The 18959-nt window shown below is 34.5% G+C and overlaps 1 protein-coding gene and 2 long non-coding RNA genes across 6 annotated transcripts; all 3 read right to left on the bottom strand.

Annotated features, from left to right (window-relative positions):
* Window positions 1-1793: 1793 nt before the first annotated feature.
* Window positions 1794-4086, bottom strand: LOC121173386 (uncharacterized). 2 transcript variants are annotated; one of them, XR_005888142.1, is made up of 4 exons: window positions 3466-4086; window positions 2861-3386; window positions 2112-2780; window positions 1794-2024 (listed from the first exon to the last, which is right to left on the bottom strand). It is a non-coding gene; the product is annotated as an uncharacterized lncRNA (long non-coding RNA). The 2 variants fall into 2 exon arrangements; XR_005888141.1 differs by having other exon boundaries at window positions 2861-4086.
* Window positions 4087-9522: 5436 nt separating this feature from the next.
* LOC100793798 (putative disease resistance protein At4g11170) lies at window positions 9523-15169 on the bottom strand. 3 transcript variants are annotated; one of them, XM_003543771.5, is made up of 5 exons: window positions 14850-15169; window positions 13430-13950; window positions 12045-13137; window positions 11633-11935; window positions 9523-10795 (listed from the first exon to the last, which is right to left on the bottom strand). In XM_003543771.5, the coding sequence occupies exons 2-5, from the start codon at window positions 13939-13941 to the stop codon at window positions 9764-9766; spliced, it is 2940 nt and encodes a 979-aa protein (XP_003543819.2). In that variant the 5' UTR covers window positions 13942-13950; window positions 14850-15169; the 3' UTR covers window positions 9523-9763. The 3 variants fall into 3 exon arrangements, with proteins under 3 accessions (XP_003543819.2, XP_006593609.1, XP_040864655.1); XM_006593546.4 differs by lacking the exon at window positions 11633-11935; XM_041008721.1 differs by lacking the exon at window positions 14850-15169 and having other exon boundaries at window positions 13430-14838.
* A 1899-nt stretch (window positions 15170-17068) lies between these two features.
* Window positions 17069-18609, bottom strand: LOC102665214 (uncharacterized). Its single transcript, XR_417377.3, has 4 exons — window positions 18266-18609; window positions 18037-18102; window positions 17579-17917; window positions 17069-17499 (listed from the first exon to the last, which is right to left on the bottom strand). It is a non-coding gene; the product is annotated as an uncharacterized lncRNA (long non-coding RNA).
* Between the last annotated feature and the right edge of the window lie 350 nt (window positions 18610-18959).

Here is an 18959-nt window from a genome sequence, read left to right as displayed (position 1 = left end):
TCTTTGGTTAGAGCATATGTTGTCAACTAGCAATTTTTAGTTTGATTCAAAGACTACATTTGAAGCATTCATTTTGGTTGCCCGATGTAAAACTTGATAGAGGGCCATAGCTTCTACCTCTCTTGGTTGAGGTAGTCCCGACATGAAAATTGTCTTTGCTTTTATGAAATGACCTTGATCGTTTCTAATATAGATATAAATCTCATAATGTTGTTGACTATCAAACAAGGTTATATCTATATTAACACTACTAGAAAATAAGGTTTTTATATCGGTTATTTAAGACTTTCAACATCAGTTAATAACCGATGTTGAAAATACCAATGTGGAAAGTAGTATCGTTAACATCGATTTTTCAAAATCGATGTTAACTGATAAATGCAACATCGGTTATTTAAATAGCCGATGTTATATGATAAGAATTATGAAAAAAAAAAAGTTATAAATCTACATATCAACATCGGTTTTTAAAAAAACCGATGTTAAATGTTACTAATAACATCGGTTATTTTAAAAACCGATGTTAAATGTCAAAAAACTGATGTTGTTAGTGACATTTAACATCGGTTTTTTAAAAAATTAATGTTGTTTTAGAAATTTTTTTAATATGTTGTCTGTTTTTTCAATAAACCCAAAATTAACCTGCAAATTTTAAAACCAAACCACACAACATATAGTTTTCATTTTGTTTTGAAATAGTTTTTATCATAAATTTCATGAGAAATTTACTAATTACTATGAGTTTAAAACATATTTAATGTTGAGAAATGAATTGTGAAAACAATAAAGTAAGTAAATATAAACTACAATTACAAAATTGTCTAAACATCCTAAGTTTCATTTTTAACTTTCAAATAGTACTTTGCCTACTGGATGCAAAACGCCTTCAATCTCTTTGGTTCCAATGATGTAGCATCAATGAAATATTGCATGATATAATAAAACATAAGTTAATAATATATTAGCAATCATAACAAAATGAAATTTGGTGAATTAAAAATTACCATTTCCCAATTATTCTTGAAATTTCCTAAGATTATAGTTGACATCTAGTACATGACGTAATATCCACACTCAGTGCTTCCTTTTTGTCTATTATACTAAATACATTATGAAATTTAGATATTTAATGTTGAGTACAAATTAGTCTACATAGTACTAAAATATAAGTAGAAACATATTGTTTAAATAACTTACTTTAACAACAATCCACCTAGTAAGAGGCTTGGATTTACTTTGTTGAGTATCGTCAAGTCCTTTCAAAGCACTATTGAATACAAACATGGATGTTTATTGTACAGTTAAAATTTTGATGTTCTTGACTAATGCTAATGCAAATGTATTGAAAAACAACACTGACCTATTAATTATGCCTTTGAGGTAGTTGTCTGGCCTATTATGCAACGAACAAAACCAAATGACAACATTTTCCTTAGGCAAAATGATGACCATTTGCCAATGTGCACTGCAGTGGAGACCAATATAGGTTATTATACTATTATACATTATTTAAATTCATTTGTTGAGTTTAAGTTACCCATTCAGATAGGCTCCTAGGTACACATCTTGTTTTTAATTTTGCATCCAGTTCTTAATGTAAGTTTCTGATTCAAATTGCGATTGGCCAGATCTCTGGATAGACTGTGGCTCGAGGAATCCATACACATCGGTATTCCCCGCTCGCATACTTGTCTTAGTCATATGCCTATTGTTTTTAACACAAAGTAAATTATGCATGAAGGTAAAACAATAAGTTAGGTAATTAACAATAATCTAAATTGACTTACAGAATTCACAACTGTATAACAGAGATGTTGAGACATTGACCATCGTGTGCTATTTCAGATAGATCTTCATACTTTATGTACAAGGGAAAATCTTCATTAAACAGGCCAAACAAGGTAGCATCCCACATAACCTATAATAGCTTCAGAAAAAGCTATGGAATGGTCAATGTCATTAGATAGGGGATCATCGACCTCATGATCCGGCCTATCTGGAGGTTTTGCAGGTCCCACATCTCCCTGTTTATCCAACATAATTAATTGACATAATTTAATCACAATAAACATTTTAATGGAAAAAATAAGCATTTAATGACACTAAAATACCTATTCTGATAAACGCTTGACAAGATGAGTCAGCCAAGCAAGGAATGTATTAAGAGCCTGTCCCATGACCTTAACCTCTTTAGTGGGTACAGGAATGAGAGCATCTGCATCTTTAACCTCCTTAACACCAACCTTGACTTGATCATGCAACAAAGGAATGTTGTGAACGGTTGTGGATCTCTCATAAACTCTTCCTAAGGCAACCAAGCGGGGAGGATATTCTTCGATGTACAACCCACATTTGTCTGAGTCACTTGTATCTGGATCATTCCCTGAGGGATCAACACAACTCTCCTTTGTGCTGACACAAGTAGCTGAAGGACCAACCTTGGGTTCAGGAGGCAGTACGAGTCCCTGTGATTGCATTTGCGACTGAAACTGGGACTGCATCTGGCTGAAAGATAACATTAGTTGTCAAGTGACTTTTTCTGTGATCGAATCCTCCAGTTGGTCCCTAATTTGTTGTGTCAACTACAGGTCTTCAGGAGTCATGGAGGAAGACGTGTAGGAGGTCCTTGAAGCCGATCCAAAGTATTGCTTGATGGTTAGACTGGCTCCTACAGCATGCACACGACTAGGGTGTTCTGGTCTCCCAATGGCAGCAGTCAGTACTTCATGACGTCCATGGGCGACAAAGGAACCCTATGAGGCCTGCTCCTCAAACGCATCCTGTGAAGAACACATTTATTGGTTTACTCTATCACACAATAAACAAAAATAATTACAATTATGAATTGAAAGTGACTTACAATCTTGTTAGTAATTTCCTTTGTTGCCTCAGATGTCATGTGACCAGTTTTCTTGGTGCGGGTTAGCTTCCACTTCACGTGTCGTTTGATGGGAGATGGAGGATCAATGACGGTGTCAATGCTTCCAGATTGAGCAGCTTCCTCCAGTTTTTTCATTCTCTTCTCATCCATCAACTTTTTTTTTTCTAAATATTCATAACCCCCACGAGACAACACGTGAGGGGCAATGTTTTGCTTCTGGATGGCCTGTGCCTTTATTCGCACATCATGCAAAAATGCAAAATTAATGAAACTCATGATTACAATGTATTATAATAAGTGCATTTGAAGTCGAAAACAATGAAACCCATTTTTCCTTGCTAATATCGTACATTTTGCATACTGTGTCATCGACACTATCCTTGTCAGCTGCAAGTGCCCATTTCGATGTCAAATCAGACTTAAATTGTCTCCACCGCTACCCCACAGTCTGAAGTATTTTCTTTTTTGTCCTTACATCAGATGCTTCAGGGATATCAAATTCAGCCTGACAAAAGTAAATTAGGTTTTATTATTACTAAATTCAAATATTTGGCTAACAAACAATATGCAACATGAAATACTACATGATACTTGAATATCCTCCCATATCAAATCCTTCTGAGCAATAGGGACATGCTTCCAATTGTCATATGTGACATCCACCTTATCACGAGCGATGATCCCCAAATATGTTCATAATTTCTTGTTGTGGGGACCGTCCGCTTTGCCGGTATCAGGATACACATGGACCAGTGGTCTCTCTACCCCAATTGGTCTAGTCGCCAATTATCTTAGGAGTGAAGCCTTTCTAGTCCACTTCAATGTTGACGGGGAATGCGATACTACACCAGTAGAAGGAGGAGGCGGAGGAGAGTTGGGATGTGTAGCCATTTGGCTGTAAAAAAAAAAAACCCATTAATTTAGTATGTTATCAAGAATAAATGCGCATGAATGTAATTGAATGGACTGAAATTAAGTACAAAATACAAAAATTACATAAGACGATGTTAATTAATTCTCCTTCATCATGATCATTACGATTAGCATGAACGTCGTCGGCTTCTTCTCCGACGACATTAGGTGACAGTTGTGTGGACAAAGGACTAACATAAGTATCAATGTATGAATCATCATCTTCAACATTGACACCTATTGTTTTCCCATGTAGAACCACTGACCACCTTTGATCACAAGGGTCTTCGACATAAAATACTTGTTTCGCTTGTTCTGCCATGATGAAAGGATCATTCTAGTAAGCGAGTTTGTTAAGATCCACCAACGTAAATCCTACATCATCGGTCCGCACACCAGTATTACTGTCAACCCACTTACATTTGAAAACACAGACAGTGAATTTGACATAGTTAAGCTCCCAAATTTCTTCATTGAAACCAAAGTAAGGGATGAAAGCTACACAAGGATTGTCATCATGTAACTAGTAAAGTGTTGAGATTCAGTCCTTAGGGTAACCCCACTATTTTGCATTGTACTATTTTGGTCTTGTGCTTTTGTATAGAAGGAATACTTGTTGATAGAGTCCACAACTCTAAGGCCAGATATGAAACTCTTCAACCATACACCATGCGAGGTAACCTCAAAACAAGAAACGAACTCAGCCTCCATAGTGGAAGTAGCAGTCAAGGTTTGTTTGGCACTTCTCCAAGATACAGCTCCACTGGCTAACATAAAAATATAACCAGATGTTGATCTTCGTGAATCAACGCAACCAGCAAAGTCTGAGTCGGAGTAGCCAATCACTTCCAGACAATCAGTTTGTCTGTACATGAGCATGTAATCCTTTGTTCCTTGAAGATATCTCATCACTTTCTTTGCAGCTTTCCAGTGGTCAATACCTGGATTACTTTGATATCTTCCCAAAACTCCAACAGCGAATGCAATATCAGGTCTAGTGCAAACCTGAGCATACATAAGGCTTCCAACTGCTAAAGCATATGGAATATTTTTCATGTGTTCCCGCTCAAAATCATTTTTGGGGCATTGACTCAAAGCAAGTTTGTCACCCTTCACAATGGGAGCTACACTTGGTGAACAATCTTTCATATTAAATCTCTCTAAAACTTTGTTGATATAGGTTTCTTGAGACAAGCCTAAAATGCCTCGAGATCTTTCTCTATGGATCTTTATGCCTATGACATAAGATGCCTTTCCCATATCCTTCATATCAAAGTTCTTTGAGATAAATTGTTTCACCTCATATAGCATACCCTTATCATTAGTCGCAAGCAGAATGTCATCTACGTATAATACAAGGAAACAAATCTTACTCCCACTGACCTTCTGGTATATACAGTGATCCATGACATTCTCTTCAAAGCTAAATGAAGAAATGACCTCATGAAATTTTAAATACCATTGGCGGGAGGCTTGTTTCAATCCATAGATGGACTTATTAAGCTTGCAGACTAAGTGCTCACCAACACTAGATAAGAATCCCTCAGGTTGTTTCATGTAAACCTCTTCTTCTAGATCACCATTCAAGAACGCCGTTTTCACATCCATTTGATGCAACTCAAGATCAAAATGAGCTACTAATGCCAAAATTACTCGAAGAGAGTCTTTCTTAGATACAGGGGAAAAGGTCTCTCTATAATCGATTCCTTCTCTTTGAGTGAATCCTTTAGCAACAAGTCTTGCCTTATGTCTCTCAATGTTGCCTTCTGAGTCTTTCTTTGTTTTGAAGACCCATCTACATCCGATGGCTTTTACACCAACAGACAACTCAACGAGATCCCAAACTTGGTTAAATGCCATAGAATCCATCTCATCCCTCATAGCATTATACCACAAATTTGATTCCTTAGAACTCATGGCTTGTGAAAATGTCTCAGGATCATTTACGGCTCCAATGTTGTAGTCTGATTCTTGTAGGTACACTACATAATCACTAGGAATTGCTGCCTTTTTTACTCTAGTAGATCTTCTTAATGTTGTTTGGTCATCTTGCTGAGGAACTTGTTCAACTGGTTCTTCACCAATTTGTTCAATATCATCATGTTGTTCCTCACAAACAACTTGATCTACATGATCACTTTCAACAACTTGTGGAACTTCAATCACTGGTTGTCTAACACCCATTTTAACTTGAGGGGTGGGAATGACTACCAACCTATTACTTGTCCCAGAAGGTTCAGCTTCATAGTGATCCCTTTCAGAAGAAATGTTCTGAAATTGATCACTCCCACTGATCAAGTCATTTTCAAGAAACTTTGCATTCCTTGATTCCACAATCCTAGTGTTGTGGGATGGACAATAGAACCTATACCCTTTAGACCTTTCAGCATATCCAATGAAATACCTAGTAATAGTCTTAGGGTCTAGTTTCTTCTCTTGTGGATTATAGTTCTTACTTCAGACGGGCATCCCCAAACGCGTATATGTCGCAAACTTGGTTTCCAACCCTTGAATAACTCAAAAGGTGTCTTTGAGACAGCCTTGGTTGGAACTCGGTTTAATATATACGCAGCCGTCTTAAGAGCATCAATCCACAAAAATTGAGGAAGCTTTACATTACTCCTCATGCTTCTCACCATGTCTAATAAGGTTCGATTTTTTCGTTTTGCCACACCATTCTGATCCGGAGAACCAGACATAGTGTATTGGGCAACAATCCCATGTTCTTGAAGAAATTTCACAAATGAACCTGGTGTTTGTCCATCCTCTGTGTATCTACCATAGTACTCCCCACCTCTATCTGATCTCACGATCTTAATTTGTTTTCCACATTGTTTCCACATAAAAAACTTTCTCCAAATGTAATTTAAAGCCACTACTTAAAACTAAGATGCACGTTCCAATGACCTCTACATGCGAGCTCATCCTACTCCCTGAGTAGATGCACTACTCACTTCCCACTGGCTTCCTTAGACTTTTCATACCCTGCAAGGTATTAGAAACATGGATTGTAGAACCAGAGTCAATCCACCATGTATTATGATTCACATTAACCATATTAGATTCATAACAAACGAAAGTCAATGGTGTACCTTTCTTCTCAAACCAACTTTTAAATTTGGGGCAGTCCTTCTTCATGTGTCCTTTCTTTTTACAGAAGAAACACTTTGACTCCTTTTTAATTGTTGGTTGAGTCGGAATCTTTCCTTTATTGGTGCCTACAGACTTCTTCCTATCCTTTCTAGAAGTAGAAGTAGTCAAATTTACCTTCTCACCCTCTTCCATTATCAATCTCTCCTCTTCTTGAACACACATGGTCATCAATTCATTAATAGACCATTTATCCTTATGTGTGTTGTAGGAGATTTTGAAGGGTGTATATTGTTGAGGTAGGGTGCACAAAATGAAATGTACCAGGAAGGACTCAGACATGGTAACTTCCAGGGTTTTCAACTGAGCCACTATGTCCCTTAAGCGCATGATATGTTCACGCACACCTCTCGTTCTAGTAAGCTTAATGGAAGAGAATTGCATAATGAGTGTGCTAGCAAGCGACTTCTCAGAGGTCGTAAACTGTTTATCAATGGCTTTCAACAGATCTCTGACCTTATCATGCTGGTCAACTGAACCCCGGATACTAGCGGATATGTTGGTTTTTATGAACATAACGGAAAGACGATTAGATCTCTCCTACTTTTCATAAAGATCAACAACATCAGGTTCGCTAGTTTCAGTAATAGCCGGTGGCTCATCCTTCCTTATAGCATAGTCAATATCCATCCAACCCAAATGAAGGAGAACTCTTTCCTTACAAACCTTATAATTATCACCTTTCAAAATGGGAAGGTCACAAGAAATATTCATAGATTGTGAAACTGCAAACAAACACACATGCTCATTAAGAAAATTTGAGACTAAACAAATGTCATGTTTTGCCAATGCAAATCATGTCTCAATATATGAATCTAGTGACACAAAACTTGCCTGTGGGCTAAAGTCCTACTCAATTAGATTCATCATGCAACTTTATGATAAAACTATTAAATCATGTTCTTTTCCTTAATTCCTGTGGGTAAATTAAGAAATATAATTTAATATTTTATCCTAATTAATCATACAAATATAACAAAATTCCTGCGGGTAGATTTCATCACATTACATATGATTAATCACAATTAATATTTCTAATGTGATTATAAATTTAGCATATAATTTTACTCAATTAAAGATGCTGTGGCTATTCTCTAATTTAATAAAATTATATTAATCACTTAACATTCAAAAGTAATCCTTGCATAAACATACTTTAATAATGCAAATGTGCTCAATATTGAATCATAAAAAATTACATGTATACCAATTCAAAATAACATTGCATGTATATTCATTCAACATGTAATAAACTTTAAAGGATTAAATCCAATGCATATCAGTATTTAACATAATATTGCATGTTCAACATAACTTAAGAGACACACAATTTTAAACAGTTTGTGCATAAATGATTTATCCTTCAGAAATTATAAATACACATGAACTGCAATTAATAAACAATTAAATTGCAGTAGCTTAGCGGCAAAGGGAGTCCTTTCATGCTTGTAGGGTGAGGGTTCGAAACCTTCAAACCCATAACAGAGAGGTAATATACATCACATCTACCACTGGACCAGCTCATGCTTTGTTTAATATTGTTAATTTAAAATGTACATTAACAATTCCAAGACAGTAAACAAAACCCGCAAGACGTCGTCTTCAACCTCCAGTTATTACCTCAATTTCGAAAAACCCACATCATTATATGCATTTTAAACACCCAAAAATACGTTTTAAATCATAGAAAAATTAGAAAACTCATATCATTCCTAATTTTGATGTTATTTTAAATTAAGGAGGCTTAAAACATAACACCCATATACTCAAAAAATAAACTCCGCATAGGAACGACCCAATAAGCAAGATAGAGGTACATATAGGCTCTGATACCAAATATAAAAATATACCTATACTGATCTAAACATGCAAATAAATTTAAATAGCATATTTAGATCAAACAGCGGAAATTAAAAAGAATTACGAGCGTACCTCCACCCATTGCAAATTGAACGGGAAGCGGCGCACACACGAACCTGAAAGACAGTTTTATTCTTCCAGACCCTGAATAGATGATGTATTTTTTCTGAATAGAGAAGTGGGTTTGGTGATACAAAACTGAGAGCACCCCATCCTATTTATAGAGTGTGTCCATCACAGAGCTCTCAACTTCTTATCAGAACGTGAGATAGGGAGTTATCAGACGTGAGATAAGAAGTTATCAGTACGTGAGATAAATGATGGGTACGTGATTTGTTACCGAATGTGGTTGCAAATATATTTGCAAAGATATGGGATGAATGTGGATGAAAAATGGACCAGATTCAAAATAACTAAATGTTCCAAAATAATAAAATAAAGAAAGGAACGTGGGACGTGAATGCAACGTGGGATTCCAACACGAACGTCCTGAAAATGAACCTAATAATAAATTAATAGAAAAATTTAGAAAAAAATAGACGGAAGAGCTAAAATTTAGGACGGAAAAAACTTTGGAAGACTTTGGCATGTTAAGATAAAGTTTAAGAATCAAAACCAAAAATGTCAAAAAATTTAATGATTAAAAGCATAGTTTAGCATTTAAATAAATACATAATCACAGTATGAAAATGATCAACGAAAATATTCTTGAGTACTGCTTTGGCTCTCTGAATAAGCTAATGCTCATTTCCCACCAATTAATATTCTTTTAAAAGAAAACCTGTTCAACATAATTACAGAAAAATGTTAATGCAATAAAAAGAAAAACGCATAATTATCTCGAATCAAGATTCAATAGTATTTTCAATTGATAATTTCTATATTTGAAGGACTAGTTTCATTTAAGAAAAAACAACAATTCTTTCTGTGACTCATTTCAGATATTTGAGTAATGAATTCTCATTCAAAAATTTCCTTGCTACCAACCAACTTCAACCCTGATTCTGAGGCATATACCGGGAAGACACCAAACTCTGTTATGCGGTCTTCATTGTTTTCAAATATAAATGTTATGTTGCTGAAGAAATGATCATGCACTTCACTTATTTTGTCAAATTCACTGATGTCATGATACAAAATCACCACGTGATCTGAAATCAAATTTTCGTATTCCAACAACCTTTCGAGCCAGCCAACCCTTATGCCATCTTGATAGACAGAGCAGGAAACATCACACTCTAAGAGTGGTCCCATAGAGAGAATGATGCAATAAATGAAACCACACAATTCAGGTTTCTGAAGATAAGGAATGGTTATTGAATTCTGTGTCGTGTGAAACCTACACTCATCAATCACATGATCCCCCGGGAAGAAATATTCTTCATCATAACACTTAAGATAGTGTTTGCGTAAGTAGGGTATGCGACTTTGTAACATGTGTTGTAACACTTGCTGCTGAGTGATCTTTGTGTCCAAAGAAGTGCAGTTGCAGGCACTTAACTTTTCAAGGAACAGCGGAAGCTCCGGCAAAGACACGAGTTTCCTGCAATCATCTAACCAAATCATTGTCATCATCGAAAGATTTTCAATGTTCACAGGCAATCTCTTAACATTAGAGGCCAATGTTGTGATGGAGTGCTTGTAAGAACCACAAAATCTGGGTTCATCTGATAACTTGTTGAGATTGTGACAACCTCTTAGGTAAAGAGATCTGAGTTTTCTTTTTTGCCAAATTGATGATGGCAATGCACATATAGCAGTAAAAGCCAAGTTCAGTTCTGTCAATTCCTCTGATGTCACTAAGAATTCCCTAAGTGATGAACAACCATAGAGGTTAAGTACACCAAGAGATTTTGAATGAACTTGGAGCTGGCATAGGCTTTCACAATAACAAAGAGAAACACTTTCAAGTTTTTCTGCCTTGGATAAGTCAGGGATCTCAACCAGGTCTCGGGATCCCCAAAGGTCAATTGTCTTCAAATTCACAAGATTCTGTAATAAGAAAGATGCATTGCATTGTTAAGAAATTTTTAAATTCATAATCATGAGCCTTAACTAAAAGAAAAACCTAAGCATACATGGAATCACATCATCCAAGAAGTGGTTCTTTTGAGTTTGATTCACTTGAGGTAGCACAAGTGACAAGACCAGTTACCAGTTAACACTGGTGAATAAGAAATAACTTATAATATTTTCATAAAAAAATATTTTTATTTACAAAATACATTATGTCATGAAAAAAGAAATTTTTAAATACTTAATTTTTACAAATTATAATTATCTTTTATGCATTTTTATACTTTAAAAGTATTATATAATTTTTCATTGTAAACACTATAAAAAATTAAAAAAGATAAAGTAATAAAATTAATTGCCCCCACACCCTTATACTTGCATCTGCCCCCGCTAATTAGGACCCTCTCCTGAATCCAGAAATTATTACAGTCTAGAACCATCATGGTCACAACTAATCTTTAAAAGTATTATATAATTTTTCATTGTAAACACTATAAAAAATTAAAAAAGATAAAGTAATAAAATTAATTGCCCCCACACCCTTATACTTGCATCTGCCCCCGCTAATTAGGACCCTCTCCTGAATCCAGAAATTATTACAGTCTAGAACCATCATGGTCACAACTAATCTTTACATAACATATAATTAAGTGTCATTATTTTTTTCCTAGTAAACTAAGAAACTTGAATGTGTCATAGAGATTGACTAAGACCATGAAAACGTGTAGTCGAGGCTACCTAATATTTTTAATCTACCATAGCTTTACAAATTGAAAAAAAATAAATATAAAGTGTATATAACCACATTTATACCTGAACCCCATCCCAAAGCTTTTTAAGCTTGCTACAATGCATGCAAAGTTCTACAAGCTGTTCAGCACAAAACCTAGATGGCAAAGACTCAAGACAGAATCCATCCCAGTGAAGGTACCTCAGTTTATAAGACAATGAGTCAAGACCATTAGGAAGGTATACATTAAATATGGTAAACTTGGACCAACTATGGATTTTAAGAAACCTCACGTTAGTCATCTTTGCAAGGAAATCAAAGCTCAAGTATAGATCCTCGGTTAATTTAGACAAATCTAAAATTACGCCTTCAACAACTTCAGTTCCCTAACAAATAAAAATTAGAATAATCACTAATTAGCAAAAACTATCATATTAGCTAATTCTTAAAAGATACATGTATTATGAAATGGAAGCAATCGCGTATCTTGTTTACCTTATTATATTTCAAGACATCATGCACTTCCTCATGTTTCCATAACCGACTTCGTCTTCCAGGATCTTTGATATGTTCCTGATGAACAATTTTCCAACCCATTTCCTGTATCAAGTCATGCATTTCTATTTGAATGCCACCTGAAATTGTTATGAGAGCTTTATCCAAAAGAACTTCTATCCCTGATGCTGCAGGAAAATCAAAAGCTTCCAATATGCTTGTTACATGGTCTCTTTGTTTTCCTCTTAAGAAGCATGCAATGTCTAGAAATATCTCCTTTTGAGAATAATCTAAGCCATCATAACTTAATTTTAATACATTATGAATTTCCATATTTGGAAACTTTTGGAGTTTTCTCAATTCACACTCCCATGCTTGTTTACTTCTTGAACGAAGACTTGCACCAAGAACTTTTAAAGCCAAAGGAATACCTTTGCAATAGGAAATTGCACTTCTTGATAGATCTTCATATCCATGTTTAGGTTGTTTTTCTCGAAATACAGATAAGCAGAAAAGCTTAAGAGAGTGATGAATGCTCAATTCCTTGACCTTATATATTTTATCAACTTGGCTAAATATTTGCTTATTTCTTGTTGTAACAATGACTCTACTTCCAAGTCCCAAGAAATCAAAATCTTCAATTAGATTTTCTAGTTGCTCTGAGGTATCCACATCATCCAAGACTATGAAAACTTTTTTGCGTCCAAGCCTACTCAAAACAAAATGGGACACTAAAAAGGATGATGCATCAAAACAAAGATTTTCATTCTCTAACAACTCAGAAAAAAGTTTATTACGTAAAGCTTTAAATCCATGCTTGTCTGATTCTTCCCTTACATTTGCGAGGAAGCAACAACCTTCAAATTCAGGAGACAATTTGTCATATAAAGCACTAGCGAGGGTGGTCTTACCTATTCCACCCATGCCCCATATTCCCAGAATTCTAACTTTGCTTGACCCAATTTTTAGTAATGACTCGATCTTTTCATAGTTTTCCTCAACTCCTACCAGTTCTTTCCGGTGGTTTGGGTATCTAGGAGCCAATTTTCGCAAAACATCTTTAACAATATCCTTAAGGAATTCAGATTCAGTCCTTGCACATGAACAGGGCAACAAAGAAATAGATGAGGAATGAAATACATAAAAATGATTATGCATAATCTATGGTGAATATGGTAGTGTAGAAGAGAAAGAAACAAAAATAAATTGAGGAATGAAATACAATGACTTTGACAACAAAATCAATGCCTTTTTTTTTTCTAGGCAATAGATTTCCTAAGCAAACTACCATGAAAGGTGTTGTATAACAAATGTATGCTCAATTTATAATCAAATTTGGACAACTCAATTTTACTCACTTTCAAGTCTCAATTCATTTTATTTACCTGTAAATTTGAGAGTCCCATGCAGCTAAATTGGCTGCTTCAGTGAGAGCAGCTTTCCATTTGCTGCACCTGGGTTCTCCCGTATGTTTCGCAAAGGATTGCTCGTAGCTCCCAGTTTGCTTCCTCACATGGGATGGATCAATATTATAGAATACTGGTATCACAATCTGTCCTCTTTCTTTCTTGCATTCCATAATCTTGCCCAGTTCACCCAAGCACCACTTTGAGGAAGCATAGTTCTCTGAGAAGATGACAACAGATACATGAGAATCTTCGATGGCTTTGATGAGCGCTGCCGAGATTTCATCTCCCTTTTCAAGGCGGTAGTCTATATAGGTTTCAATCTTCTTTTGCTTCAAAGCTTCATAAAGATGGCTTGTGAAGTTCTTACGAGTGTCCTCGCCTCGAAAGCTTAGAAAAACATCATATTTTTTAGAAGATACCATAGAAGAAGAGTTAGAGGAAGAAGCAACAGCCCTTATCATATTCTGCTCATCCATTATGATTTTCATGTGTTGTACCTGCAATGATTAGAATTTGTAACGCTACACTTGAAGAAATAATTTAAGTTTCAATGCGTTCTTGACCCTTCTCGTTACTCTTGTACATTGAATTTTATTAATCTGTCTAATATTAGATCAAAATCTGTGTAATATTAGATCAAACCATTCAAAGTTCATAGCTTGCTCACATAGGGAAGAATAAACAGACATTTACCAAATTGCTTTGAGGTCGTTTTGTTACCCCTTGGAAGTTTATTTTGCCTTGATTAGTGGCTTGCTTTAGAGTGGGGAAAGCTGATAGTCCATTCAATCATAACAAGAGCTTAGCCTTAAATAACATTGACATCAAATGGAAAAGAACATAAATCTGCAAAAACATGCTCATAATAGTATAGCCAATCATGCAGATGGCATCCAGCAATAAGTCAAGACATTAGCATATTTTCTACTTTCAAACCATTTAAAACATACTAGGCACTACATTAGATTAAAAAATTAACAAAATATCAGACTATCAGTCACTATTCACAAATCTAATCAGATAATTGAAAGCAGTTCTAAATTAAAAGAGAATTGTAAGTGACCAATCTGAACAAACAATTAGAACTTAGAAGGTCGTGCTCTTAGAACTATTGTCAGCTTAAGAAAAAGAAAGGTAACATACAAAGTGAGCTTCACCAATAGTACAAAGAATATAGATAAATGTCTTCAAACACTTCAATGAAAAGTTCATACTGACTCACCAATTTTTTTTTTTTTTTTTTTAAAGTTACTTTCATTTTAGACAACCACAGAACCACTCATGTTTTGAAGTCCATAATCTATTTTCTTGGAGATGAAATTAGCCATATAATTTCATCTTCTATATATTATTTCTATTTGGAAGTAAAATTGAAAATGGAGAAAAAAGACCTTACCTCGGACTCAATCCAATTTCTTGCAACAGAGAAGAATACACTGTTTCTTTACTTCAACACAAGAGCTTCTTGGGCGCCACATAGAATAACTACACCGGAATTAGATCAAAATGATTAAACTCTTTGTCAAGTATTAAAGAAGAATTAGACCGCAGGTGTAAATATTCTAGTATGTTAGTGGTGTCTATGTCATGTGTTTCTAAGAAGTTTCATATGCTATGATGCAGAGTCTAGTCTTCAGAATTTCATGCGTTTCATGTCTCTTGACTTTTCAATAACGTTGAGTACTATACTTTCTTTCTCCTTTTTGGCTTGAACCATGCAATGCATTGTAGAATTTTTGTCCTTCATTGAGAGGTTGAGTGACTATATGCGTTGATTTGACATGCCGTTAGTTTTATCTTTTGATAGCTGTATTGAAATTTGTGACACTTTCAACCTTCAATTTAATTTCATGTGTCTCCTTCGTGTAAGTTGCATCCACTGAATGTTTATGGTTATGAGAAGTTTCATATGTCGTGTAAGTTGCATCCACTGAATGTTTATGGTTATGAGAAGTTTCATCTGTCGTGGTCAAGCTCACTAGCACTCATGTCCTCATCATCATTCATCATCAGTAGGCATCGGCAAATAAATTGTATCATCTCGAATCTATCTCTATTTTGATTGGATATGGATATGAATATTATTTGAACTATTTAAGGGAGGATGGAGATCAATATCAAATTATACCTATCCATATCATATTACATTTTTTTAAAAGTTTTTTTGACACAACATATATATGTAATTAATAATAATGACAATTATCTCATTTGGTGTACATATTTTATTGGACAATTTTACCCTTAAATCATTTTTTAAATTTTAAAATTTTCTTCTAACTTACATTAACTTTCCACTACTTTTATATTATTAGTTTTTTTATTCTCTCATTTTTATTTATTATATTTAACTTCTTATTTTATTATTTAAAAATTTAGAGAGATACAAAGCGTCTCTCTTCCTCTAGTATACATATATATATTAAAATTTTTATTGTTATAATCTTTTATAATATAAATCAATTAGCTTAATAGTTAAATATTTAAATAACAAACTTAAAAATATACATTTAATTAAAAATATAATTCAATTCTTATTTTTTAACTTTAATTTATTTGTTATTTCTAATATTTATATATTGTTTGAATTAAAATATAATAAAAAAACTTATATATAATTTATTTAAAATATATAAGTAAACTAAAATTATAAAAAAGGTATAGTAAATTACCCACAAATATAAAATATGTTGAACCCAACAAAATCTAATCGGACTGAAAATTCTAAACCCTCCTCTATTATATGAAATTGGCTTCTCTGCTGTACCCCGTGCTGCCCCTTCGAAATAATATCGTTTTCATGATTTTCATAGAGTGGGTTCATGATTAAATATTAACACTATACACAACTATTATGCGACGTCGTTTTGTATGGACAACACGGGGAGAACTTGAAAAGGAATAGTAGAGAAGCCAAATCCCCTAATCATTAGTTAATATAGCGCTTGACACATGTTTTTTAAAACAATTTTCTAGGCCTGACCCTAGCATTTATGGTTTGGTAGAGGAAAAATAGTTATTCCACTAAATACTAAGTACCAAGGTTTGACAGCAATTAAGCACGCGAGAATAAATCACAGGAAAACATGCTTAGGAGGAGTATTATGATGTTAGCATACTTTGAAGATGATAGCAGCACCTAGCGTCTGTATTTAATGTCAATTTGTGGCAGTGAACAGAGATTTAGCAGTTTAATGGCCTTTTTTTTTTGTCTGACTTGTTGAATAATAGGACAGGGTTATGTTTACTTGTGTTTGGTGCTCTGCCAATGGCTGTTTTATGGGAGTTAGTTCTAGTGTGGCGTACTCAGTGGGTCAAATTATAAAAAATGAAATTAGTGGGTTTATATATATAATTTGAAAAGTTAAAATACAAAAGTATAAGTTTTTATCTATAATTTTCTGTCTAAAAAAATTTACTTAATGATTCTTTTTAAATGAAGGGTGCTACAAGAAGCATGAACATATCGACTGAAACACATGCCTAGATGACCGATACATTTTTGATATCGACATATGCTGAACACGTAACGGATACGTGTCAGACATGTTTTTACTGTGTTCAATATTTTGGAACACTTTTTATTATAAAACTAGACACTATACGCATGGGTTGTTTGTTTATTTATTCAGCAAGCATCGGAATTTTTTATTGCATGGTAGGAATAAAAGGATAGCCATGAATGTACCCCACAAAAAAAGAACTGAATGTTTATAATAATATTATGATAAAACATACAAAATATTGTTTGTAAATGAAACAAACTATAAGCAAATTTAATCTGAGTCAGTGTCTTCCCAATCTTGTTGTCTTCTGATAACCATTTCCCAGACTTTATCAAAAGGCCTGAAGTAAAATGAAATTTCATCTCCATGGATGAAGTCATTGTCTGCCAAAAACTGATACCAAGGTCGAACAATGCATTTTTCGTCAATGCCAGGGTCATTGACGCTAACGCTCCATTGAAGGGGAGGGGCATGTTTTTTGAGGATTGTCATATGTTAAGCACATGCATCAACATAGGGTACAACAGAGGGTAGAAGTGCCTAGAGTAGAAATTGAAATAAGTAATACAATTTAATGACTATTGGAATAAGATTATCTGATTAATAAAAGAAGATTTACCAGTGGATAAGGGGCACTGAGCACAGATTGAGTCACTTCCACAGTCCATACATATTTTCTTGTAATTAGTCGAGGTCTTCCGCACGTTTTCTATTCTAGGGTTGGGGTGAAGTGCAAGTTAAATATCCAGTTTTGGTCGCAAGCATAACAATTGATGGTAGTGGATTCATAAATATTTAAGTCCATTCTAAAGTCCTTGAGTCCATTAGCAAAGAAAAATTTGTCGTGGTGTTGCCTGACTTTGATTTGGTGAGTGCCTCCATTGTATTTGAAGTGGACAAATTGCGGATAGTGTGGTGTCCACTGTCGGTGGTAAAAGGACAGTATTTCAATGACGTCCTGCAAGAAGACATTAAAAATGATTACTGATGCAACGTGGATGAATGAGTGATCAAAATGAAAATAGAGTTGTTTTGATGTAGACAACATAGTGTAGTTGTATAGATAGTTAATCTTACCTTGTCGTTGTGGAACGCAACAACAAACTTGTAGATGATGGGTGATCTGATAAGTGTATGCCTTATCTGCAGTGAGCCCGCATCATAATAGTATAATTTGTTTAAAATAAACAGATGTACTTTATGAATGTGATTCTAAAGGATGAATGATGTTTTTCTCTCAGAATACAGGAGTAAAGAAAATTAATGTTGAAAACATATAGGAAAAAAAAGAAATGAATGGACTCACTTCGTTGGGAGAAGTTGATGAAATGATATACAGGAAAAAGTTACGAAGGACTTATAGTGCTGGAAGCAGTTGATGATTGTGAGCTCATGTTGGTAATGGCGAGGAGAAGAAGTGTTTTCGATAAGCAACAGTATTGTGTTGAACACCGGAAACGGAGTATCACCGAAAAGTTTGATTTTGGCATGTGCAATTGGATTGAGGTAGCAGTTAATAAAAACATGATGACTAGCTTTTCCGAAGCGTTGTAACTGGCGGCTAGTTGAGTGGCTTAGGGAGTGTGGAGCATTCATTGTGGCATGTGAAGACTGAAAGGTAGGTGGCAGGTGAATGATTTTGAAGCTAGAGAGGCATTTATGATCAACTATTGTAAGGAAATGAAGAGTTTCTAGTGCTTGTTGTGGATCAATGTCACTACCCTTTTCCGCATCATCCACTAAAACAGTGATGCCATTATTGTTTATTGTAGCAAAATTGGCCATCAGAACCATTCAGCCACATTTGAAGTAGTTGTAATAAAACCAGACCACTTGATCTTATATCTATATCTATCTATAGAGATAGATATAGATATTAATTTTCCTTATCTGTTTTTTTTTTGTTAATTGCTGAATCATTGGCTCGTTATACGTAACTATAATTCAAAATTCATGTTTATAAAATATCTATTATAAAAACTAAGTAAATAGAATTATGG

Source organism: Glycine max, chromosome 13, assembly GCF_000004515.6.
Source record: "Glycine max cultivar Williams 82 chromosome 13, Glycine_max_v4.0, whole genome shotgun sequence".
Taxonomy (NCBI): domain Eukaryota; kingdom Viridiplantae; phylum Streptophyta; class Magnoliopsida; order Fabales; family Fabaceae; genus Glycine; species Glycine max.
Note: the sequence above shows the minus strand (reverse complement) of the source record. Positions and strands in the feature narration are given on the sequence as shown.

Excerpts from the sequence above, each read along its gene's own strand:
- LOC100793798 (XM_003543771.5), bottom strand. The coding sequence starts at position 13,941 with ATGAAAATCATAATGGATGAGCAGAATATGATAAGGGCTGTTGCTTCT. Across the intron at positions 11,936-12,044 it reads ATGTCTTGAAATATAATAAG|GGAACTGAAGTTGTTGAAGG; the intron begins GTAAACAAGATA and ends TTTATTTGTTAG. Across the intron at positions 10,796-11,632 it reads AGCTTTGGGATGGGGTTCAG|AATCTTGTGAATTTGAAGAC; the intron begins GTATAAATGTGG and ends TTCTTATTACAG.